Genomic DNA, 26739 nt, shown 5'->3' with positions numbered 1-26739 from the left:
AGTTTTACCCAGCTCTTTCTGGACAGCACCTAAGACACAGCCCTCACCTACAGAGTAGGAGAAACCACATAGGCAGCTAAGAACCTGGCTGCAGAACCAGGAGTCTACAACATCAACTTCCTCCCAGCCAAAGGTAAACATGTGGGCCTGAGACCAATTAACCCACCTGCTTGCACCTGGCTGTTTGGGAGGGCCAGGCCTAATTAGAGACAAAGCCCAGCTGGGTAAGAGCTAGTTTAGTTCCATCCCTACCCACCCCATGAAGAGCTGGGAAAGCCCTATCGTTCTCTCTAGAAACTAGGCTGAGAAGGAGAGAAGAACAGAGGGGCTACTCAAGGGGTGAGTTGGAAGCTTAACTAGACACAGGGGACCTGAGTCTAGCCTGTCTGCACCCTTGAGTGAGGTGAGGAATGTGCCAGCCCCGGGGCTGTGGGGTTGATCAAGTTACAGCTCTTGGAACTGTGAGTAAAGATACCACCTCTTCCTGGGATTCCTACCGTGATCAGTAAAACAAGACTTTAGGTACATTCTTTATAAATAAATAGGATTGCACCAAAGAAATATCTGATTCTGTCAAACATCTAAACAACCTGGAAGACCCTGAATGCTGGCTAACTGCTTGGGTTAAAAGGGGTAATAGTATGAATTAAAAAAGCTTGCTTACTGTCACACTCAGAACTCTTTACAACAACATTGTGTAACAAGCCAACTGTGCAGTATATAGGTATATGTGTACCTATAAATATGTCTTGTACATAGTACTTCTAGATGCCTTTGTACATGTTTAAAGAAACCACACTCAGGAAAGTGAATTTTGTCCATGAAGATAAGCAATACATATCATTGACATCAAGTGCTTGGTGGATTCCTAAAAGTATTAAAAATTTATGTGGATGAGACTATTCACAGGTGCAGTAGATAGATATGATTTAAAAATTTGGCTAGGCCACAAGTCATTTTACTTCAGAACTTTTAAGTGACACAGGATTAGGAAGAAATTTCCCAAATGAGACCATTACTTCCTAATTGTCCATTATGGAGTTTCTTTTACCTCTCTATGAAGCAGCTGGTACTGATTTGTTTCAGACAGGACATTGAATTAGATGGACCAATCTAGTATAACAATTTCTATGGAACTCTGACCACTAAGTTTACGTACTAAGTTATTAATGGCTTAGTGCTTCAGGGAGGAGGAAGTCTGTGCCTAGCTTAAAGCTGCGTGGAAGATTGATTTGGGTTTTTTTTATTGTTGTCAATAAACCAGACACCAAGAAGGGCTGTGACTATGTGGGGTTTGTTCATGGAGCGCTGAAGAAGAGGAAAATGGGCAGGGGACTGCCGAGGGCCGCTGGCCTCAAGGGAGTGCTTGGGTGGTGGCCAGTGCAGTACAGTATGTCAACAATGCAGCTGGAAGCATGTTTCCTATCTTGGATTGACAGAGATGTGCTAGGTCAAGCAGAGCTAGCACATGAAAAATAGCAGTGTAGGAGGGGTCAGCAGTGGCTCAGGCGAGCCACAAGGGAACGTACCAGGAATTCTGGCTGGGTGCGTGCTCTGGCAGCTAGCCCGAGCCACTCCCTGCACTACTCCTGACTACATGGCTATTTTTAGTGTGCCAGCTCTAGTTGAGCTAGTGCATGTCTGTCGACACAGGCTGGTAGACAGACAACACAGCAGGAAAAGAGAGACGATGCAGGGTGCTACAAAGGACTATAACAAGGAGTATTAGGATAAAATTATGCATGGGAAAATGGAGGCCAAATATTAGGAAAAGTTTCTTAATGGTGGGATATATTCCAAAGAAGTATTGTGGATACCATGGCTTGGGTCGTGTCAAACAGAACTAGAGAGAGCACTAGAAAGTAATTTCTAGGATATTAAATTGGTACTTTCACTTTGGGGTGGAAAAAGGCCATTCCAAAGTGGAAGAACACTGTTTCCTCATGTTTTAAGAAGCTTACTGAACACTGTGAACCTTACTAAAAATTCAGTTTGAATTCTGAGCAAAGATTTGTATCTATAGTTTGTTGTACTGGGCTCATTCTTCCCTAGTCAATAAGGATATTGGTCCCAGGATATCAGAGAGACAAGGTGAGTGAGGTAATATCTTTTATTGGACCAACTTCTGCTGGTGAAAGAGACAAGCTTTGGCACTTACATAGGTCTGAAGAAGAGCTCTGTGTAAAATCAAAAGCTTGTCTGTCTCACCAACAGAAGCTGGTCCAATAAAAGATATTACCTCACCCACCTTGTCTTTCCAATATGGTGCACTAGCAGAATTGTGGACAGAAGCTATGCAAGCTACCCTACGTTTGAACTAACCCTGTAGAACTGTCTAATGCTTTTATTTTTAAGGACTAACAGTCCCCTAAAAACACAACTGTACCCTAGGTTAGTTTAATCTATCCCTTTAAAAATACTGCCACAGGAGAGCACATCTTTTAGTGTTGACGGCACTAGGAACCTGAGAGAGACCGACCCTGTCACAGATAAACTAGCCACCAGCCATCACTACACAGGGGTCATTTGTGATCAGATATTGATTGGATAATCTGTGTATCTAAATTACTGCCTGTCCTGTGATATGCATTACTTACTTGCACACGTGCCATCTGGCATGAGCATGTAGCCATTGAGACAATAGCACTTGTAGCTGCCATGGGTGTTCATACATCTATGCTCACAAGGACGTGGTTTCAATCCACATTCATTTGTATCTGCAGAAATAATTTGAATGAAATGAGTGCAGGGATTTTTGTTGTTTTAAATATATGGTTATAATGTTGCTTCATGCCTAAAATTCCCCAAAGTAAAAGTCCTGGGATAGAAAATGAGCCAACCCCTTGCAAGAAAGGAATTCAGCAGACCATCTGCCCAAGTGAGTGCTATAAAAACTAGCAAGGAGGGCTGGCTGCACCTGACAGACTGCAGTGCAACCTCTGGCAGACTGCAAGGGGAGAGAGAACTGAAATTACAATATTTGCTAATAGCAGAGTTTTTATTATTCTAGCTAGAGACCTTAGTCTCCCATCTGACATTCATACAAAAAAAAGTGAAAACAAGTCAGTCACACAGCATGGGGAAAAGATTACTAAAAGATTTCATGGGCCAAGCATCAGCTGTGATGTCTTGGCAAGAGTGAATCGTTAAGGGAGACAGAGGTGATCATATGTTGTGTGTGTGTGTTTTTTTTTAAAGGAAATTCATGCAGCTGAGTTCTTTACCAATCTTCTAAAAACCATTCTCAAAACCCAACCTGTCAATAAAATCAAAGTATCAGTGTAGCTGAGGGTAAACCCACTTCTCATTTGGGGAATATGGAGTTTAGGTTAGTTCACCCACTTTTTTTTTTTTTAACTACTCCTGAAAAGGGCAAGAAACAATATTAGTTTTTAATTGCCCAGGAACCAGCTTTTGTAGAGAAGGAAATCACCTAGCTGAATTTAATTTGCCTGGAGTGAAATACAGTGCTGACAGTGGAGGCTTACACTCCTGTTATATGTGAACAGCATCAGCATTTGTGACTTTCATAAACTGTTTGGCAACTGCTGCCTTTCACTATTTTGAAACCTTTTTATCAAATACTGAAGAGTTCATTAACAAAATACATCACTGCACATAGTCCATACACTATGTGTTTAATGATACAGTAATGTGATTTCACTAAAAAAAAAAAAAATCTCAGAGGGCCGTGTGGGCTCAATTCCACTTCTAATTGTCTCAGCATCTGTTCATGTGTCAGTGTGGCCTGCAGGCCAGAGGAAAATCTCCAGGCCACAAAGAGCAAACCGTCTGGGTAGTGATATGTCTGCAAAAGTATTTGTCAGAGCCCATTCCAACAAAAAGAGGAAACATATTACTCAAAACGTTGTTTTTCATACATTTTAGAGAGACACCAATTTGGAAATTACAACTGAAAGTTTTGTAGCTACTACAGATCCATGTAACACCCAAGATTACTGTAACAAAGATGAGCAGAAATTTGTTTGTTCAACTAGACTATGGAAACGTTTTTTTCAAAGTTACCAAAGTGATTTAGCTGCCTAAGTCCTATTGCCTTCCAATGATTCATAGCTTCTTATGAAAAATGGGACTTAAGTGCGTTTGAAATTCTTACTTATTGCATATAGTCAGTTTCACCATTTCCTCTCTAGAGTCAGTCGGTTAGTTTTTCCCTTGCTGAAAATTCCTTATAGTGTCAACATGGAAGAAGAAAAATTCAAGGGCTTTTCTGAAGGGTTTTTCTAATAGCACCCTTCAAATAATGTTCTGAAGTTATCTCAGAAATTGGACTGTTTAATTTTTTTTGCAAACGGTTAATATTCAAAGTTGATGATGTCCTTTTAATCTGATTGCTTAACATTTTAAAGCAGAGCCTAAAAATACTGTGAAAAAGTAACAGTAGGCTACCTGTAAACTTATGAAGCCAAAACTATGAACACACAAGTTTGGATGTCCTAATTTCAGAGTTCTCAAAAACTCAAATTAGCATGTACAAACAAAGGGTATTTGCCCATGTAAATTGTGACCTGTCCATCAATTCAGTTTGGAAGAAAAACTTGTGTTCAAGGAACTAGAGTGGGATTTCTGGCTTCAATTCCTGTTTTTTTTAATGACAAGTTCTTGTGTGTCTTTGGGGAAGTCTCTAATCACTCTGCATTTCATTTCTCCATCCATAAAATGGGGAAGATAATTTATTTAAATAGTAAGATGCCTATACAAGACTCTAGGTACCCTAACCTATACTACAATAAAATTTCAACAGCATGAAAATAATTCTGAACAGGAACTCAGCAAGCCTACCATCTAGAGAACTCATTTCCACCCCTTAATTGTAGTGGGAAACATGCTCCCAGCCCTGTCCCCAAATCCTCTCAAACATATGTCTTTTGATATGTGCCTGGGCTCTTTTGGACTAGTAGGGATGCAAATTTATAATGCCTCCTTTCTTTTATGTCTATTCTGGCTATAAACACTCGGATTTTTTTTTTTACTATGCTTAAGCACTGTGCCTAGCACGATGGGATCTTGATCAAGACCTTTCGGCACTACTGTACTATAGAAAGTTGGTAACCCTATTTGATGGCACAAAACTGAACACCTCTGCCCTGCCCCTTCTCCAAGACCCTGTCCCTGCTCATTCCATTCCCCCCTCTCTCTGTTGCTCGCTCTCCCCCACTCGCACTCACTTTCACCGGGCTCCGGCTGGGGGTGCAGGCTCTGGGGTGGGGCTTGGGATGCGGGTTTGGGGTGCAGGAGAGGGTGCCAGGCTGGGGCAGGGGTTGGGGCAAGGGTTTGGGCTGTGTGGGTGGGGTATTCTGAGTGAGCAAAAATATAGGACAGCCAACAACATACACCCCTGTCATAAACAGTTAGTTAAGGGTTAAGGTTTTTTTCTACCTGTAAAGGGTTAACAAGCAGTACCTGTGAACACCTGATCAGGGACAAGAGATTTTCAAATCTCTGTGGAGGGAAGTTTTTTTTTCTGTCTTTTGTGTTAGAGGGTCTCTCTTGAGAGTTAAGGGAGTCCAGACATCTTAATCAAGTCCTCCCAGGTTTCTGCAATAAATTCTTCTATTCAAGCTAGTGAGTATTAGCAAGGAACTAGTATTCTTATACTTTTATTTCTGTATTTGCAATTCTGTGTTTTGCTATAGAATTTCTTTAATTCTGTACTGTTATTGCTTTTACTGAGAAAGAAGGGAGGGGGAATTCTCTCCAGAGATTGATACGTTTAGACCCTGGGTATTGTTCCATCTTGGTATTACAGAGATAGTTTACCTTTTTTTTATTCTTTAATAAATCTTTTCTGTTAAGGACTTGGTTGATCTTTCCTTGGGTGAATTCTCAGGGAAAGGGGAGGAGGGAGGAGGAAGGCATCTCTCTGTAGTTGAATCCCGGTATCTCTCCTAGGAAAAGGGAGGGGGGAGGAAGCAGGGGGGAATGGTTTACTTCTCCTAGGTGTAAGAACTCCATGGATTTGGGGCTCTTGGGATCCCCAAGGATTTTGGGGAAGGACTGTGTCCCAATACACGTACATTATTGGGTGGTGGCAGCTTTTACCAGATCTAAACTAGGATTTTAGTTTAGAGGAGTCCATGCAGGTCCCCATTTTGGAACCCAACAGCTCTAAGTGGGGGTGAGACCTATGACAACCCCAAATCCTGGCTGCCTGAGCAGAAGAAAGGAAATGTACAGGAGGGGGTCAGAATGCTGAACACTTGCACTTTAAGTGGATTTTATATACTGTAAAAATACTGAAGAAGAAGTATGGTTCAATGGCTTGAGCACTAGCCTAGGACCTGGGAAACCCCTAGGTTCAGTTCCTTGCTCTGCCACAGCTGTCTTGACATACTTTGGGCAAGTCATTTAGCTGCTCTGTGCCTCAGTTCCCCGTCTGTACAATGGAGCTAATGGCACTGCCCTGTCTTACAGGAGTACCGTCAGTAAAAATACATGAAAGATTGTGCGGGACTCAGATACTATAGCGATGGGGGCCATGTGAGTACTATAGATAGACAAGTACAGTATCTAGAAGAAAGGTGCTTGTTGAGGGAACAGGTAAGTGTTAGACCTTAAGACTACCTACCTGTTTTAGTTTCCATATTTATCCTTTAATCATCCATGACAATTCAGAATTCCAAAGTCAGTTAAATTTGGAGCTGCAAACAAATTACTGAGATTCCCACCCCCACAACTTTTCCATAGGGAGGTGAAGACAAGGAGACAGACTGTCAATGATCAAAGTCTCCTTTTTTGGAGAAGAACTATAATGTGTACAAACCTTGACTGCAGGTTTTCCCTGTAAATCCAGGAAAACATTTGCAATTGTTTGGCCCCATGCACTCGCCATACTTGCACCCATGTTCACAGGTGGCTGGAGGGCAAAACAGAGAGAAATTAAAGGTGTTGTTGCTGGAAGGTAGAGACATTTCTGCATTACAAGAGAACCTAGTGTGAACTAAAGTTGTCAGAGTATTTCATCTGAATCACCCCACGATACCCGGAGGTCATTTTAATTGAACAGGACAAAACTCAAGGCAACACAGATAGCTTGCTCTGTCCGCACTGGTAAATTTTTGTTGAGTGGGGAGCAGGAGGAAGATGCTTGCTAAGCATGAGTATGGGAGGGAAAAGAAGGAATTTGGCACTGATGTAGAGCAGAAGAGAGTAGCGTTGTGGGCAGAATAGGGTTGGTGCTGGCAGGGTTTTGGGGCTGAAGGGAAAGGAAGGGGAGATGGTGCTGCCATTGGCCTACAAAGTGCTGGATGCACTGAAAGGAATTTCATAGCTTTCTTCCTTCATCCCCTCCAGAACAATCCCCTCACTTTCTTTCCCCCTGCCAAAAATGAGGCTGCATCAGTAAGAGGCTGCATCAGTTTCTTCTTTAGCACCTTCCCTGTCCCGCTGCACAATGGAGTTTGACTGTAGGAGAGCGTAGAGCCACTGGAAGAATAGAGCTGCAGTCTAAGGCAGCTGCCAGGGTTCTGCTAGATCACAGTACATGCAGAGGTGAAAGTAAGCTGGTACAGGCCGGTATGGAGGACTGGTAAGAAAAGGAGACTGGTTGAGGGGGGGGAGAAGCCTGCTCCCTGCATAAGAATAGTTTAAACTCCGCTGTTCCCTGAGTGGTTCAGCCCCCGGGGTTAGGAGCGGTTTCTGGCATCCTTGTTAATTTTACTCACAGTAGCTGGGGGGAGTGGGGAGGGTGTGTTTGACCATGGCAGGGGCAGTCCTTGTCTGCCCCCGGGGATGAGGGGATCTCTCCAATACTAATATACACAACAAATACAAGCATTTGGCTGCACAGCTTAAATCCAGAGCTAATAAAAGCAGGTGGAAGGGGAAAACTCACTGTCACATTGGTTTCTCGTCTCCTCCCTCCCCCTCCACCAGCCAGGCTGCAGACAAGGCTCTGCATTCCTTTCCCCCTCCCCCTGCCCCCAGCAGGGATTCTCCTCTAGACTCTAGCTTGCAGTAGGGACAGTGGCTGAGATGCCTGCTGCTGCTGCTGCCTGCATAAGAACAGTTTAAACTCAGCTGTTCCCTGCGCAGTTCAGCCCCCAGGATTAGAAGCCGTTTCTGGCATCCTTGTTAATTTCACTCTCAGTTGTTGTTGGGGGGGGTGGTGGTGGGGGGGAAGGATGTGTGTGACCATGGCAGGGGCAGTTCTTTTCTGCCCCCGGGACGTGGGGAATCTCTTATACACAAAAAACACAATCAAAATCAGGAACCATTTCCATGTTCAAATCTATCCCATTCCCTCCCCAGCAGAGGATCGTGGTTGTGATGTCCAAACTGCTTGCAGATCCTCTTTGAAATGTTACTGAACCGCGCAGGGAACAGCTGAGTTTAAACTGTTCTTATGCAGGAGGCAGGCTTCTCCCTCCATCAGACAGTCTCCCTGCTCCCTGCTGCAAGCTAGAGGGAAGCCCCTGCAGCTGCTGAGTGCCAGGCAGGGAGAAAGCACGGAGCCTAGTGTCAGGGGCGGCTCTAGGCTCCAGCACGCCAAGCGCGTGCTTGGGGCAGCATGCCGTGGGGGGCGCTCTGCCGGTCGCCTGGAGGGCAGCAGGCAGAGCTCTGGTGGACCTCCCGCAGAGCTGTGGGACCGGTGACCAGCAGAGCGCCCCCCACGGCATGCCGCCATGCTTGGGGCGGCAAAATGTCTAGAGCTGCCCCTGCCTAGTGTCAGCAGCCTGGCTGGAGGAGGAGGGAAGACATGGAGAAAAATGTGACAATGAGTTTTCACTTTTTCAGGCTTATTCCAATAGTAAAGTTTTATTACAGACAGTACTGGTAGTAGTAATAGTAGCTTTATTTTCTCTATCTATGTCATGCAACGGGAGGGATCCATGAAGTACGTAGGAGAGGTGGGTTGCTTGCGATTGGACCATATGGGTAAGAAATGTAAATTACTTTCACCCCTGCCCAAACCCCAGAGCTCCCAGCTGCCTCTGCAGCTGGGAGCTCTGGGGGTGATTTAAAGGGCCCAGCCCCTAGCTTCAGCTGAATCCCTGAGCCCTTTAAATCCTGATTTAAAATCCCTGGGATTTAAAGGCCCCACCTCCTCCGATAGAGGTCATGCCTCTTCTGGTTGAGGCCCCTCCCGCTCAGCAGGACTCTGGAATACCGGCAAGTCCTTTAAGTTACTTTCACCCCTGAGTAGATGTTTCTGCTCATCCATTCAAAGAGTTTACTTGCTGTGGGGGAACAGGTGAATGGAAATATATAAGGCTTAGAAATTTGGAACTAAAATGTGCATCTCTCAAAAGTCTCAAACTCATCTATATTCGTTCATTATCATGAGTGTTCATAAGTGCTGTATTAGAGATATATTTAGCATTTTAAAACCCAAGATTCAGTTGTAATGTAAGGTCTGAGCTTTTCTCCCTTTTCCTCTGAATTCCCCCTCACTGTCCTTTGTCCATGCCTCTTCTTTCCTTTTTCTACCCACTCTGGAGTTCCACTTATGAATGTCTCCAGAGAGGCTTTCTCTCTCTAGAATACTGCTGAATTGTCATCTTTTCTAAGCCATTCTAGAGCAGCTTCAGGTTACTGTAGATAAGCAGAGTCAGACTCTCTGCCAATTGATTGAGACCCCATGCAGTTCCCTTGGAAATAAATCAGATTATGTGCCAGTTCAATCTCTATGTAATTTTCCTGATGTGTCTGAACACTTTCTAATTACGGGGTCTGACATGCCACCCGAGAATTGCAGTGACTGTCTGGCACAATGCCCATGTAGCACAATATCTTTCTGTAAACAGTAGTAAGATGTTTAACATCTAATGGTAAAGTACACACAGTATTTAAAGTCTTCCCATATAGTATGAACATACTGGAGAAACTAATGATGTCAAGACAGCTTCAAATACACTTGTGCATTTTGGTATGCAAAGAGCAAAAATCTAGGCCTGGATTCTAAATTACTATTTAGTAATGTATGTCCCATCCCAAGCTGAGGCTTATGTTTTTCTTCTAAAAGAATACCAAACAATTTGGCTAGATTTACTGGCAGGGGGGAATTTATAATTACTCCTTCCATCAGCAAGGTCTTCCACACAAGGTCGACTCACTCTGAGAAAGGTCAGGCCAAATAGCTCTAATTCCTGCCTAGGAACTTCGTAGAAGCTCCTAGGTAGGAGTGTGTGTGGGGGGGAAGGGGGGTGGAAGTGGGCATCAGAGACTCAGGAACATATCTAGTCCATACTGTCAGGGGTCGGCAACCTTTCAGAAGTGGTGTGCCGAGGCTTCATTTATTCACTCTAATTTAAGGTTTCGTGTGCCAGTAATACATGTTAACTTTTTAGAAGGTCTCATTCTAGAAGTCTATAATATATAACTAAACTATTGTATGTAAAGTAAATACGTTTTTAAAAATGTTTAAGAAGCTTCATTTAAAATTAAATTATAATGCCAAGCCCCCCGGAACCGGTGGCCAGGACCTGGGCAGTGTGAGTGCCACTGAAAATCAGCTCACGTGCCGCCTTTGGCACGCATGCCAGAGGTTGCCTACCCCTGCTCTAAGTGCTCTCTCCCTGTGTGGGGGTGCAAGTGTAAAAATAAAACCAAAAAACCTTTGCTTTGTCCTGTTCAAGGTGAAATATTGCCCACCTAATTCAGTGCCCCCAACCTACTTGCTAGGCTCACCTCTGGATTCTAGCCTCACCTTCATCTATAACTTTGCCTCTGGCTTGTGCATGGTGGTTACTAAGTTGTGCTTTATATCTTTTGCTCGGAAGAAACATGAAGTGCACTAGAGCAGATTATAAATTACAATACCTCTTCCACCTGGTAAGCCTGAACATATTTATGAGTTTAAGCTTTTTAATTCACAACCCATTATGTTATTAGCCAGTAGGTGGGTGCCCTTCTTTCTACTACTTCCAAATTGTTCTGAGGGCTTGGCACTTCTTTAAAAAACCTGCTCACATGAGCAAGAAATTCAGTGTGATTACGAACATCAGTAAGTGCTACGCAGCATGCAAAAGACTTACTGAATCAGTACTTTAAAATATACCTGGACTTTAACACTTCAATATTTCATGAACCATTATGGCTTAATTTTCAGTGCATTCAATGCACCACTAAACATTGCAGAACTGGAAAACTGCCATCTTGATATTTTTGGTATCCATGAGCTAGTGGGTTGTAAGAATGTCAGCGTTTGCTGTTCAAGATCTAGATCTCTCCAATCTCTTACTTTTTATTGCTTTAACAAAAAGAGCAAAAATTTCAAATGCGTGTTCAATGTTAGGCACCTAAAGTCTTGTCTAGACGCCTAAATAAATACCTTGTTTTTTCTCCCCAGAGGTTTTGAGCACCAGACTACTTAAGGGCCTAAATAAGATTTAGATGCCTAACTTTGGACACCCGTGTTTGAAAAATTTGGCCTAAACTAGCACTGTCGCTCAGGACAGCGGTTATGAGTAGTCTGGGGGTTGTGGCTTTTTGTTTGGTAATTCAGGACTTAACTGATTTGTCACAAGACTGTTGTGAAACACCTATTTCCCTAGTGCTTTACAAGTCTCTTACCCTGCTACAGAGCTGTTATTTTATTTTCCAGAGGAGCTTATAAAATGGTATTTAGTAATCGAGAATCAGAGCATTGTATCTTGAACATGAGACCCTAAAATATTTTACAAAAGCAGATATTCTCCAATATGACACATTTTCTTTTTTAAATTGAAGGCCTAATCGTGCAATGCATAGATACAAGTAACTCCTGCTGAAGTCAGTGGGATATTGTTGTTGTTGGTTATTTGCATTACCATAGCACCTAGGAGCCCTGGAGACGTGCACAAAGTTTATAGGCTCTTGTCTCAATTCTCTTGTGTACCTGTATTACCAGTTAAAGCACATAGGAAAGCCACAATTTAGAATTTGCCAGAATTAGCACAATGGAATTTAGGCATCTTTATTAAGGTCTTTAAAAATTTGTTAAACATTTATTAAAATGTATTAATCCTTTGCGTTTAAATCACCTCGTACCTCAAATAATGAAGAATTTCACCGTACCTAAACTGACATAAACCCTGAATGAAAAGTTGCACACTGTGAAATCAAATAAGTATTTAAAAAAAAAAAAATCCTCACCTGGCACGAGGAGCTACTGCATCTTTATTTACAGTTTAGATTTACATCCTGGTTGACTCAAACCAGAAATCTGCCAGGTGAAGAATTTCAAGAACTTGTGAAAACTGGACACCAATAGGAGGTCATGTGAATGCTTTTGGGTGAAAAAAGTGACTAGCTGCATTTGCTCATCCAAATTACTTTTGCATAATGCCATATTTACCTCTATGTATTCTTTAGCACCAAAACTAGAGTTATACAAACAATGCAAAATTATTAAGGAATCCCTTTGCTCAAGTTTTCTTAAAAAGAACAAAAAAACAAAACAAAAAACCACACACACTAGCATTGCTATCCGAAAAGCATATTAATACAGTTATAAGGAGAAAAGGCTTTGGGGCATCACTCCCTTTTAGACAGCAGTCTACTGATTTTTACCAATTATACACTGAACCTTTATTAAACTTCGACAGATAGTCAGCGCTAAATTTATCGGCACAGCAGATGGACTTTAGGAGGAGTCAATTTCCCAGCTGCTCCAACATTTTATGAGTTCATTGTGCTTTGCCTAAATACAGCTGGGGAGAGATTTCATATTACCCTCTCCCTTGCATTTGTATGCCCTTAAGAGATTGGAAGCCTCTTAAAAGCCATTGATCCTTCATTAAACCAGCTCCTCAGGGACCAGAATACTGGCTGGCAACATAAGTTCTAGTCAGATGGACTTGAATTTTATTCTCTTTTTAGATGGGTGAAAACTATTGCTTCCCAGAGAATCTGAAGATAAAGGCTGGTACTTAATGAAAAGCATCTGTCTGTAAATATAGTTTTAGTGACTACAGGCTGCATTTATGATTTTTTGGATCTTGTTATAATTTCCGATGGCTATCTTGGTACAGGCATTATCCAGTTCTTATCTTTCAGTTTGTTATGCAGAAGGTCAGGCTAGATAATCCTAATGGTCCCTTATGGCCTTAAAAAGTTATGAATCTATTTTACTGGGTGCCTCTGTTTATCCAATTCTGCATTTTTAAAGGGATTCTCTCTAAAACTTATTTTCTTCATGCTCTTACAGTATATTGATTCTTCACTTGTTCTGCTTCCTATAACCTCTAGTGGGCCCATAAGGAGCCACATTTATTAAAAGCTAAGCACACAGTCATGAAGATGTCAATGGTTATTTGCTAATGTTACCTTCGCAGTGCCCTTTGTTCTTTCTCCAGCCATAGCAGCACTCGAGCTTAGAACCGTAGCGACAAACCCCAGGCTGGTTCACACTCAGCAGCTGCCTGTGACCTCTTGAGCTGTGCACGAAGCATAACATTAGCTGCAGCAGAGGAACACATTTTAATCTACCATCACACTGCCTCCTTCACACGTTTTAATCAAATTTTATCCACCGCCACACATTTTAATGTTGCTGACATGCGTCACTGAAGTAGTCAGTAGGATTCATTGAAGGGATGCTAAGTTGGTGGTTTGGAGTTTTCAAACTGTAACTAACTTACAGCTTTTCTATTAAAATTGCAAAGTAGAAAATAGAGCCAGATCCTGAGCTCATACAAGTCAGTGTCGCTTCTCTGGAGTCAATGGGGTGATTCCATTTTGCACCACATGAGGAAGTGGGCCATCGTGACTAATTCTACAATGCTAATGACCAAATTACAATACTTATGGAAAATCAGTGCTGCATAAATCCTGAGGTGGTTACTATGCAGTGATGGTTTTTGGGGTCCCCCATCTGCCCATTAACCTCCCTCCAGTCCATCTGTTTTTCCTCCTCCAACTCTTGTCCATAAGGTCTTCTGCCATTCAGCCACCTATGCACGAAATTCAGTCCCTGACCTGAAATCCCATGCGTCCACCCCCTTCTCCAAGCCCCTCCTTAATACACTTCCTTGACAAAGTCTACAAATATTTGTCCTTCTTCAAAGAAAATGTTGCCTCATTAGAGAGAGTTCAGTAGCTGGAATTTCCAGGTGAAGATGTGGGTATTTACAGGGCAATTTGTGGGAACATACAAGTCCTATACTGAAAATAAGACTCATGCATTTTTGTACTTCCTCTGATACATATTAACGTCATAGCTTTATCTCCTGATGATAGTGTCATTAATGCCTGTCACCCTGTATTGAGTTGTAATATAAAAAACTTTTATTAGAGCAAAACTACGGAGTTACAATACTCATTACAGATTTCTAAGGCAGTCATCCCCACAGGAACCATTCACATAAATTAAGAGAAAAAGATAGGGAATGATATTTCCCTCAGCAAAACTGCCTTCTGAAATGGAACTGTCACCAGAGGCAGGCCAGCCAGGAGACAGGTCATTAGAAGGAATCCAAGAACTCATAGTTATTGGCGAGCCTGAACAAAGTGTTACATCTTGCCCTGCGGCAAAGACTTAGGGGTCTGATGGAGCTCTGTATAGTCTATTTGATAGAGGTTTTTATAACATGCTCAGCACTATAGTATCTGAGCGTCTTCCAGCAGTGCATTAACGCAGGGCCACTCAGAGGATTCAGGGGGCCTGGGGTCTTCGGTGGCAATTTGGTGGCGGGGGGGTCCTTCCGTTCCCGCCGCCAAAGACCGGGAGTGGAAGAAGCTCCGGGGGCCCAGGCACCACGAGAGTTTTCTGGGGTCCCCAGAGCGAGTGAAGGACCCCACTCTAGCGTCCCTGAAAAACTCTTGTGGGGGAAATGCCCCACTTGCCCCTCTTCCCCCCCCGAGCAGCCCTGCATTAACGCACGTAACTCATCTCTCACGTAGTGTTTGTTCTCTCATTCCTCTCCCCAAAGGAAGAAGCATGTGCAGTGAAGTGTCTTTGTCTGGTAGGGTGTGTCTTAAAATATAAATACACCTGTTGCTATATGTTTGTTAGAAAAGGCAAGATCAAAGAAATCTCTTGCTGATCCTTAGTTCTTGGAAGGTCACGTCAGGTTTCATTGAAGCCTGCTACCACAATGGCTGTAGATGATACTGTAACCCACACACCACCTGCGTGTGCTGTTCTGTCCTCTCTAGTGTCACTGAGACCACTTAGCTAATGCTGTAGCAGACTCATTAATTTCTACGGGCCATGTAGCTTTTAGCTCATGCCGTAGAGGCTCATGCACTAAGCTTCAGAAATCCCAGGTTTGATCCCGCCCACCGATGACCGGGGTCTGTCAGTGTTACAGTGCCACCTGTGGCTGGCTGACACCATTAACTTTACAAATGCATGTTAAAGTTTCTGATGTCATTCCAATAATCAGTTCATTATTCCTAGCCTCTGAATTTGGGGCTGTTCGATTTTTATTCAAAAAAGCTTTCCCTTTCCCTTTCTTTAACAAAAAAACCCTGAATCTATAGGTAGCACAGTGCACTGAGTAGTCCTGGGGGAGTTCTGCACCACTGCACACCCATAGAATTCATGTGCTGGGGCAGAATTATTTCCGCCCCCCCAAAATACTTTCTGCAGGAAAGTTGCTGCAGTTATGCCTTTTGCTCACCAGGGCCACTGCGGTGCCAGAACAGAGCAGTTGCTCCCAAGCCAGCCCCAACTGTGCACAGGGAAGAGAAGCTGCCTTCCTCACAGTGCCCTGCCCATGAGGTCAGGTCAGGAGGCATGAGATATTGGGGGTGTGTGTGGACAGCATGGGACACATGGGGCTGCTTGGGGGGTGTGTGTCACAGACTGGGGCAGGGGCTGAATTGGAGTGAGATGCAGGGTCACATGGGGTTGGTGAGAGGTGGGATGGCTGAGTAGGGGTGTAGGCCACTTTGGGATAGGAAGGGGGGTGCAGGGACACATGGGGACAGGGGAAAATGTGCCTGACTGAATGAAAGAGGCTAGAGGACAGGGATCCTTCACCATGCAGACCCTGGCTAACAATCCCTCCCTTTCCAAAAAAAAAACAAACCCAAATCCCAAACCAAAACCCCTGTTCCATACTTCTCCTGCCCACATCCAACAACCATCCAAGTTCACACCCAGGCTCCTTCCCAGCAATTCCTTCCCTTTCCCTCAGCTCCTCCATTACCCCGACTCAGCCAAGCCTTTGCACTGCTTCAGAGGGGTGCGGGAAATAAGTTTCTGTATTGTAGTTTAGATGTATTACTCAAAATTCTGTATTACTATGACTAGCAAGGAATCTATTTGACAAAGAAACATTTCCTGAATCTTTTTTGTTGTCTGTATTGTTACAGACATAGTTGCTGACAAGTATTTTGAAATAAATTACCAAAATAATTGAACCTGGTGTGATTATATTGTTGTTTTGACAAATAAAATGTTCAGAATTTTAAAATATTGTATGCAGAATTTTAATTTTTTGGTGCAGAATTCCTCCAGGAGTAACTGAGGAAGTGACCCAATCAGTGTTAAAGATGATATGGTGGTGATGGGGGGAATTGGCTCTCTTCTTACCCCAGACTATGTTGCTAACTTGTGACAGATACACCCATAAATAATAGGTATGCTTTATGGTTTGTTTTACATTGAGTTATGACCTCTCCTGAAAAACAAACAAATCTGCAAAAATCCCTGTCATTTATCTTCTGTTATCATTTGATTTAGTTGGGATTGGTCCTGCTTTGAGCAAGGGGTTGAACTGGATGACCTCCTGAGGTCTCTTTCAACCCTAATCTATGATATTCCCAACTTTGCCCTAGCCAACTCCGGTTATGAAACATGATGAAGCTTCAGTGAGAGCTCCTTCAGAACACCAGGAGGAATTCTGGCTGAGTCAGCAAGAATTTGCCTAAGGTTTCCATCATGCCCTTCCTCCTCCTCCCTGCCCCTCTCTCCTCCAAAAAAACCCTCTTTACAGCATGGTTCTGCCTCTAAGGCACAACTCCAGCCCTGTGTTTTGTTTACCCTTTAAATAACTGTAGACTGTTTTCATGCCCATCTCCCTCTAATCACATTATACAAATCTAGTTCTTTTAATTCTCTCCCTAATGTCTACCCATTCTTTTCAGCATGTTGCCATTTTGTCACTATTCTCTGAACTGTTTCCAATTCAAATATATATTTCTGGTAATGAAAGACTAAGAACTGAACACAGTATTCGAATGGATTGATCCTACTGTTCTTTTGCTGACAACATTCCCGTCTAAATCAATGGGAGTTTTTTCCTGAGTTAGTACTGCAGGACTAGGGCCTAGGGTGAAATTCTGGCCCCAATTAAATCAATGGGAGTTTTACCAGTATTTCATCACTAATAGGTGGAATAAGCTGAACTTTAAAGAAAAGAACCATTTTCATCTGCTCCACAATATGATGCCTCTGACCACACTACAAAAATCTTATCGATCTTTTCTTCTCGTCTGTCCTAGCTCTCTGAAAGCTTGTTTCTTAACAATTTACGACCTGTATGTTTCTTTTTGTTATCACTTCTTTCCAGGACTCTGCCTTTTCAGTGACTGATTAGTATTAACTTCAGTTTTTCAAAGCTGATTCTAATTTTGCTATTTCCTGTCCATATTTCTAAAAACTCTATAGGACACTTGGTATTTGAGTCCCTTTAATTTAGTATCCTCTACAAAATCTAGTTAACATGCTGTTTAACCCTTCCATCCAGATGTTTAAAGTCTGTTTTTATTAGAACAAGATGCAACTCTGATCTTGGCCAAAACCCACTGGGAACCACCACCACCAATCAGTCTTGTCATATCTATGCATTGGACATGGAGCAAGCATCAGTCTTCAAATGTCCTGGTTTAATGTTATATAATTGAGGTTTTAATACAACTCATCACTGGTTCAGCTAAAAAGTCAAAAACATTTTCTGTTGAAATGCTTTCATTCTGCAATTTCAGGCCTGTGAAAAAGCTTGAAACACTAATGCATAAAACCTCAAGAAATAAGTAACATGATCATAATGCTTGTTACGGATGATGCCCTGCTTGAAGTGCAAAATGTGTTTTCTATATGAGTAGCTCTGGAGTTCATAAACTTGAGTCCCTGAGCAGTTCCTGAAAAACTGAGCATTTGACAGCTCTGAACATGCTGGAACTGCACACTTCCACTTGCTGAGAAGAAACATACCAGTTCATGACCCTAAGGCTAAACATCTTGAAAATGTCATCTCTAATTGCTTTGAATGCTCCTTTTTAATAGTTACTATTTTATTGTGGTCTTTATGGCTTCTTGCTTAACTCTGAATGTGAAGCCCTGGAAAAGTTTGTCTGATACTGAATAACTTTAATTCCCTCTCAAAATTGTATGCTGGACCTTACCTCGATTGTTCTCCTTGTGGGATACAAATGTTTAAGAACTTTAACATATGGTTATTAAGAGTGTCTATTTCTACAAGCAAATTTAAGAGGACAATTTATAGCCTTCTATATTTTGCGTACCTTCTTTGTATTCATCTATAGCTCCCTGAGTTTTTTAAATTAGAGCCAGAGCCATTCCCAGTGTAACCCCATTGACTTCAGTGGAATTACTCCAGGGAAAGTTTAGTCTATAGTCTGTAAAATAGAGGGAAAGTCTTAATAACTGTCTCTTCAGTAGCGTTATACTCTAGGGTGGCCAGATGTCCTGATTTTATAGGGACAGTCCTGATATTTGGGGCTTTGTCTTATATAGGTGCCTATTCGCCCACATTCTCATCCCGATTTTTCACACTTGCTGTCTGGTGAACTTAGCTCTACTGAGCTTTATAAAATCAGAGCTGTACCAACAAGCAGTTCTTAATTTAACATGCTGCACATCTATCTGCACCTACTTGCTGGAAAATGCTTGAGGGTTTGATTCATCCAAAGCTCTGGGGGAAAACACATGAAGATATAGATGCCTATGGAAAGTCTATTAAATACTTGTCAGTCACAGTATCGTACAAGAATCTCTCTGCTTAGGCAGAAACAGCATCAATAGGAAAAGCTGATCACCACAAACAGCTGCTTGCACCCAATCAAAGTTCAAGAGGATCATTGTCCTCCAGAATAAGCTGCTGCAACAGCCACTGATAAGAAACCAGTTAAAGAAGGAAAAAGCAAAAGCAGGTGTTCAAACCTGAATTGAATAATACCCATTAAAGTTAGTGATAGACTTGAAATAAAACTCCAGGTCTGGCTACCCATGAAGCTGCAAATTGCTAACTAGAATCCACATTTCACCCCCTGCCCTCACTATCTTTATAACGGATCAACCAAAAACTCTAGATCCAAATGCTCCAAAACTTTGCAGTTTTAGGAATCTGATTCTGAAACGTTCAGCTTGGGTCTCTCTCTAATTGCAATTCACATAATAATCTATATATGATACCTAGGTATCATAAGATTGGTACATTACAAATATATGTACCTATGTACATGCATTAACACACACACAACAATACACACACATTATATAATCCATCCCCAACATAGATGTTGTTAAATTGGATCATCATGTAGAGGAATAGGGGAAAAACTTAATTTAACATACATTTGAGTAGAACTGGGAAAATACTGAAGAAAAAATAGCAAATATTCATTTAATAAAAAAATCACTAGTCCTTTGTATTGGTTTTCTGTGATCATTAGAACAAGATCACTTCTTGTTTTCATGAATGGTTGCAGAAAGCAAAACAGTCTCACCAAGAGAGGTGGACAGGTGTCTGGGCAAATGTTCATAGGGAAAGTGTTTCTATCGCCACCTTGGTATCTCCGATTTCCCTCCTCTTAATTTTAAGAGATTCACTCACCCATCAGAGCAGAAACCCTGGGGTGACCAATCACACATCCGCGACAGCGAACCGTCGAAGAGACAGCCACAGCAAACAGCTGGCGGACGGGACAACCCACAGGGTGAAATATGTCCCAGGAAGCGTTCAGCAACCAGCGGAGACTAACCAGCACATCTGCCCCGCGCCCGTCCCCTGATGGCTGGCCGGCAGAAACAAAGGGCTGACACTGGGCGCAGGGGTGGGTGGCTCGCACGACTCCGGCACTAGTCACTGCAGAGAGCTCGCCCAGCTCTGGCCTGGGGTCTGAGCGCTCCTTCGCTGGGAGAGACAGACAGACAGACAGACCACCCCGCAGTTTCACCCTCCCCTGCCTGGCCCCCGTGCAGTGCACAGGAGAGCAGTGCCCCGGGCCGGGCCTGTTCTACTAACCTGGCGCTGTCAGCAAACCCGCGGCTAACAAAGGGCAGCAGGGTGGCTAGCAAAGCGCTGCAGCAGGCGATCGGCCCCATGTCTGAGCGGCACGGGGAAGCGGCGGGAGGGAGAGTGAGCGCTGTGCTGCTGCCTTGGTGGGTGTGATTTGCCTCCCCCTCCAGTGCCGGCTCGGGGCTCCGGGGCGAGGTTTAGCAGCAGCCAGGGACAGCAAGCCCCGGCGGCGGGCGGGTGAGCAGAGGAGGATTGCGGGGGGCTCCGCCAGCGGGGACATCTACACTGCCCCCCCCTCACCAAACCCTGCTAGTCCGGGTAGGCTGGGGGCGGGTCACTCGCTTCCACCGGGGGGGGGGGCCGCCTACAGCAACACACACGCTGGGCTTTGCACGCTGCTGCCGCTTCAAAGCAAGTGACAAACAGTGACCGCTGAGCGTGGGATGCGGGGAAAGGTGGGCCCAGGCTGGCCCCAGCCAACCCAATAATTAACCCTCCCCGCCCCAACCCACCGCAGAGAGAGAAAAGAAATGCCGCGTTACCCAGAATCTTGCTTGCAGATAACGATCCCGAGAGGACGGGAAGGGAGAGAAAGGCAGGCTTGGTTAGCACAGCTTCGCCTGTGAAGTGGAGGCTGCTGGCACCTGATCCAGGGGGCAAAACAAGGGTGACACTGACAAGTCCTGACAAACCCCCGCTTACAGAAGTGGTTAATCATGGATTGTTAGCGATGGCCAGTACAAATTCCCATAAACATTCCCACGCCCTTTGTGCTGGCTTTCTGCAAACGGGGATTGATTTTAGTGGTGCAAACATGAAGGAAAGTGAATTTCAGGCATAAGTGTATTTACAACCCAAGAGTTTCATGTTTGCATTTATGCGTATTCTCTCCTCCAGCTGCCCCCGACCCCCCTGCCCTGGCAAACATTTATGGTTATTTAACATATTTAGTATGGCAGAGCAGCCAAGAACGGGACTCCCTTGTGCTAGACACTGTACAGACAGAGCGGGAGATGGTCCCTGCCCGAAGGGCATGCTCGTTCATTCTTAACACATCCCACCAGGGGTGCTGGGACCATTTATATAATAGGGTGCTGAGACTGTAAACCCTGTATATAATGGAAACCACTTCAAACAGGGGGCACAGCAGCACCCCCAGTTCTAGCACCTATGCATCTACATATTTCCATTCTCTTTTCTGGATAACTTTGGAGATAAGCTGTTGAACTTTCTAGGGAATCTTGGCATTTGTTATATATCTAGTATTCTCCTGAGGTATTTTTTCTTCCAAAGACAGTTAGACATGCGTCTATACCTTTGGTAGATTTCCAGCAGTAGTATAAGGGCCCTACCATCAATCAAACCCTAACCCCGCCCCTAACCCCGCCCCTTGACCCCTGTAGCCCCTCCCACCTGTCACCGGAAGTCCCACCCTCTGGGGGTATTACTTCCGGGGTCAAGATGGCCACATGACCGGAAGTGAGGTGGGTCATGTGACCCCTCTAAGAACTCCTCCCACCCCCCTCTACCAATCAGGAGGGGTTTCGTCCCGGAAGGACCACCCCCAGAGGAAAATTTGCCCAATCAGGGTGACTTCGGGCGGGTGACCGAGCGATGTGGGTCATGTGACCCCTCTAAGAACTCCTCCCACCCCCCTCTACCAATCAGGAGGGGTTTCGTCCCGGAAGGACCACCCCGAGAAGAGATTTGCCCAATCAGGGTGACTTCCGGGGGTGGCCACATGACCGGAAGTGAGGTGGGTCATGTGACCCCTCTAAGAACTCCTCCCACCCCCCTCTACCAATCAGGAGGGGTTTCGTCCCGGAAGGACCACCCCGAGAGGAAATTTTGCCCAATGAGGGTGACTTCTGGGTTGGGGTGAGCGGGCCGGAAGTGGGTCGTGTGACCCCTCTAAAAACTCCTCCCACCACCCTCTACCAATCAGGAGGCGTTTTGTCCCGACAGGACCACCCGAGAGGAGATTTTGACCAATCGGGTGACCCCTCTAAGAGCTCCTCCCAAGGCCCTCCGCCAATCCGAGTGCAGCACCATTACCCCATAAGTCCCAGCGCCGGACAGAGGAGGCCATTTCTTACCAAGCACACGTGTTTTAGAAAAGCGTGGAAAGGCTGCCGAGAGGAAACATGGACTCCTTCACCACCCCGTCAGAACTTGGACTTTGTTTTACCCGAGGGTCTTTGACCGTCCACGGAAAAGCGTTACATCAGCGACAGTTCTGAGGAGGAGGGTGTGACTTTGGGAGCCCTTTGGCCCAGCCGTTGTTGGATACGCGGACCCCGACCCCAAAACCCTCGTGAGACACCCGAGGAGCCTGATGGTCTCTCTTTGTCCACCTCAGATTGCCACTGAGAGTCACCGGTGGACAAGGCAAACGGAAAAGGCAGCGCTCAGGTAAATGAATGATTAAACGACAGTAGAAGAGGGTAATGAGGCTAGGAATGGGGTTTGTGTAAAAATTAAAGAAAACCAACCAAGCAGCTGGAGTACTTACACTGTTTCTTCTTTTTTTTGAAAATTTTTAGCAGCTCGACGATGCCTTTCTAGAGGACCCAGAGCCCCTGGACAGCGTTGCATCAAGCAGCGAAGATGAACCGGGCCCACCATGTTTTTGCTCAACACCAATACAAATTGTTGAAGAGGGCTCCGAGGATGATGGGTTTGAGGAATTTAGGAGGAGGCTTGGCATAGAACTATCCGAGCCAGTGCCACGTCATGAGCGTAAAAAAGTTATGCGGACTATTATGCAGCGTTGCTGTTTATGCTGTTCTTAAACATTGCCTTAGGAAAAGCTTTTTGAAGATTGTGAGGGCTGTGTCATAGATCGCCAGCCCAACGACACCATGACTGTGTGACTTGGACTTCAGTGGATATAAACTGCAAGCTCCGGGCCCTGTGTGCTGAGCTGTGTTTGGAAAGCTTATTAAACACTGTTATTGCCACAGGTTATGCTATGCAATGTCTGTACCTAACCCAAGAACATTTAGCACAAGGGGTGACTTTGATAAATGCTGTGCAATTCAGTGAAGACCCTGACCGTGTTTTAAAGAAAATGACCAAGCCGGAAGATGCCTGCTTACAACGTTATATTGATCGTCTAGTTCGCACAAAAAGTTACAGAACCCTGCTTAAGAAAAAGACTATTTGTAAGAAATCTAAAAGGCTTAAGTTAGAGAATGGTGAGGAGGCAAACATGCGATATAATACTTGGTAGCTGTAAATTTAAAAAAAAGGGGGTTGTGATTATTGTGTTTTGTTAGAAGGCCTTTTGCCCTTAAGTTTTAATGAAGCATCTTGGTTTGTTTTGAAGGAGTTGTATGTCTTTTTAAAATAAAATAGTTTGTGAGAATTAGCTTTTGTGTTTTTGTGCTTGTGTGTGAAATGTATGTTGTGGGAGGGGGGGAAATATCCTTAAAAAAAAATGTGCTTACAATAAAAAAAAATAGAGCCAGGACTAGTTCAGACATGTTTGAGTATAATACAGTTAATATGGAGATATACTTATCTCATAAGACCTGCCTTTTTACTAGCAGGACCAAATATTCATTTTTACCCCAGATCAAGGATTGAACTTACAACCCTGGGTTTACCAAACCATTACTCAAACCACTGAGCTATCCAGGCTCTGTTGAAATGAATGGATTTAAGCATACACAACCCTCACCCCCACAACCCAGCTCACAAAAGGGTGTGTTGCAGTTTACCTGTGGTGATTAAATTAACCTTTTAGCAACTATTTGAAAAACAATGGGCATGAGAGGCTATAAAAATCTTAGCTGTGCTGGAGTTTGTCCTTTTTAACAGAAAACCTTCTTGGAGAGCTGCTGGACTCAAAAAGAGGTAAGACCTTGTGCCTTTAACTCTGAAACTATAAAGCCACTTTTTGCCCAGGCTGTCTTAGTAAATAATGGTGCCTGTATGTATTTCAGGGGTGGATCTGTTTAGCATGGAACCAGGCCAAGGTAAAAACCATTTTAACTATAGTTGTGCTTAATACTGTTAAAAAAAAAAAGAAAAGTATTACCCAGGTTGTATAGGGATTTGGTGGTAATACTAACATGTTTCTGCTTGCTCTATAACCTGAAGGCACACATGGGGGGGAACAGAACAATCATGGCCCTGCAACACTTTATCCCATAGTAAAAGGTAACTTTTTTTTTTTTGCAACTGCCTTTTAAATGCATGGTTTGGGGCTTTTTCTTGTTTGTTTGAAAAGTAACATGTGGCTTTTTGAAAAAAGTGTGTGTGGCTGCAAGCATGATTTGGTGTGTGTGTGTGTTATAAAGCGGGGGCATAGGTTTTTAAAAGTATTTGGTTTTACTGTACATAATGTGGGGTTTGAGGAGGAAGGCCCAAACACACATGGGTTTTTAAATGCATGGTTTTTTTTTCTTGTTTGTTTGAAAAGTAACATGTGGCTTTTGAAAAAGTGTGTGTGGCTGCAAGCATGATTTGGTGTGTTATAAAGCTGGGGCATAGGTTTTTTAAAAAGTATTTGGTTTTTACTGTACATAATGTGGGGGGGAAGGCAAGGCCCAAACACACATGGGTTTTTAAATGCATGGTTTTTTTTCTTGTTTGTTTGAAAAGTAACATGTGGCTTTTTGAAAAAGTGTGTGTGGCTGCAAGCATGATTTGGTGTGTTATAAAGCTGGGGCATAGGTTTTTTAAAAAGTATTTGGTTTTTTACTGTACATAATGTGGGGGGTTTATGGGGAAGGCCCAAACACACATGGGTTTTTAAATGCATGGTTTTTTTTTTTTTTTCTTGTTTGTTTGAAAAGTAACATGTGGCTTTTTGAAAAAAGTGTGTGTGATAAAGCTGGGGCATAGGTTTTTTAAAAAGTATTTGTTTTTTTACTGTACATAATGTGGGGGGTTTATGGGGAAGGCCCAAACACACATGGGTTTTTAAATGCATGGTTTTTTTTTTTCTTGTTTGTTTGAAAAGTAACATGTGGCTTTTTGAAAAAAGTGTGTGTGGCTGCAAGCATGATTTGGTGTGTTATAAAGCTGGGGCATAGGTTTTTTTAAAAGTATTTGGTTTTTACTGTACATAATGTGGGGTTTGAGGAGGGGGAAGGCCCAAACACACATGGGTTTTTAAATGCATGGTTTTTTTTTTCTTGTTTGTTTGAAAAGTAACATGTGGCTTTTTGAAAAAGGTGTGTGTGGCTGCAAGCATGATTTGGTGTGTTATAAAGCTGGGGCATAGGTTTTTTAAAAAAGTATTTGGTTTTTTACTGTGCATAATGGATTTTTTTTTAAAAAGCAGTTTTGGTTTTTATTTTGCAAAATAAGATGTTTTTAAAAATTGTTTGTTGTAGGGCCAAAAATGGATTATTTTGTGGTAAAGCTATGATTTTTTTAAAATAGAAAAACACCCTACTGAATGAAATATATAATTTTTAAGTTTTACAAGATGGTTTTATGTGTTTGCTCACAGTACAGTCAAAACATGAGAAATCCTTAGACCAGAGGGAAAACAAACTCAAAAGAAAAAGGAAGGAGACGGCTGAAAAGGAAAATTCACCAGCATCAGTGACTGAAGGATGCATGAAGCCCTGTAAATATACTTTGCTTATTGGTTTAGTTGTTCTATGAGCTTTTGTATTTTAAGTAAATACATAGGTATGGGTGAGAGAGTAGATGGTAAAGTTCAGTTTTTTGTAAAATGTTATGGTTTTTTTCTCCCTCATAGGCAGGGGCAACCTTTCTGAAAATGCTGTTGTCAGCGCTACAAGGACAAGGACACCTCCTCCAGAACCACTAAAGAACCAGGAATCTGCTTTGAGACCTTTAACAACGCAAAACAGCCCAGATCTCATATACGTGAAACCCAAGGACAAAACAAAAGACTCTGGTAAAAAACCACCACACAAACACAACTCCAGTTCCTCAGCGGTCACCGCCACACCAAGCCCTGAGGAAACTGTGAGCGAAAATGCCCACGTTCACAACCCCAGAGCACGCACTCTAGGGGTTCTGAAGGTGCGCAGACCTGGAGCATGTAGTGTATGGGCTCCATATAAAAACCATGGACTAGAAGCTTCTGCAATGCCGAGTGCTGCAACCACACAAACACGATTCCAGTTCCTCAGCGGCCACACCAAGCCCTGAGACTACTGTGAGTGAAAATGCCCACGTTCACAAACCCGGGCATGCGCTCTAGGGGTTGTGAATAAAACACCGAGCACTGACAAAACATTCTCCCAAAACCATAAGCTCGCCGCAGCTCCCCCGAGTTCTAGTGTTTGGGAAGAGTTTGATGCTTCCATCAGAAAAGTGATGGATGCTGTATCCTTGGGAGTCTAAAGAACGGCCTTCTAGAAAGACTTGGGAAAAATATGATTCTTTGTTCAGAGCAATGCTGAAAGACAGGAGGGTTGGAAAGGGTGTCTCTAAGCAGGCATGACTAGTCGTGGAAAGGGGCCTGGGTAAAGGGGCACCCTCCAGGGTTCACACCAGCTCATGTGTAAACAAAAGGGGACAGCGCTTGGGGATAAACAGATGGCTGCCAAAAGTTCCAGGCCAGGGTGGTTGTAAAACTTTTAAAAAGGGCTAAAGA

At 43.5% G+C, this 26739-nt stretch overlaps 2 protein-coding genes across 5 annotated transcripts in view; one reads left to right on the top strand and one right to left on the bottom strand.

Annotated features, from left to right (window-relative positions):
* EGFL6 (EGF like domain multiple 6) overlaps positions 1-20472 on the bottom strand; it is a 65802-nt gene extending 45330 nt beyond the window's left edge. Inside the window, exons 1-4 of one of the 4 annotated variants that reach the window (XM_039520383.1) lie at positions 20160-20472; positions 13270-13379; positions 6785-6877; positions 2598-2717 (exon numbers count right to left, since the gene is read on the bottom strand). In XM_039520383.1, coding sequence (XP_039376317.1) covers positions 2598-2717; positions 6785-6877; positions 13270-13379; positions 20160-20239 — 403 coding nt within the window. In that variant the 5' untranslated portion in view covers positions 20240-20472. Of the gene's footprint in view, positions 1-2597; positions 2718-6784; positions 6878-13269; positions 13380-19748; positions 19857-20159 lie in introns of those variants that run through there. The other 3 variants (XM_039520380.1, XM_039520381.1, XM_039520382.1) reach the window with 3 other exon arrangements.
* Positions 20473-20883: 411 nt separating this feature from the next.
* On the top strand, positions 20884-26291 carry LOC120406243. Its single transcript, XM_039540799.1, has 4 exons — positions 20884-20977; positions 23976-24011; positions 25618-25737; positions 25873-26291. The coding sequence occupies exons 1-4, from the start codon at positions 20884-20886 to the stop codon at positions 26289-26291; spliced, it is 669 nt and encodes a 222-aa protein (XP_039396733.1).
* Positions 26292-26739: the final 448 nt, after the last annotated feature.

The sequence above is a fragment of the Mauremys reevesii genome, linkage group 1 (genome assembly GCF_016161935.1).
Source record: "Mauremys reevesii isolate NIE-2019 linkage group 1, ASM1616193v1, whole genome shotgun sequence".
Classification (NCBI taxonomy): domain Eukaryota; kingdom Metazoa; phylum Chordata; order Testudines; family Geoemydidae; genus Mauremys; species Mauremys reevesii.
The sequence above is the reverse complement of the archived record's forward strand: the minus strand, read 5'-3'. Positions and strand labels throughout refer to the sequence as shown.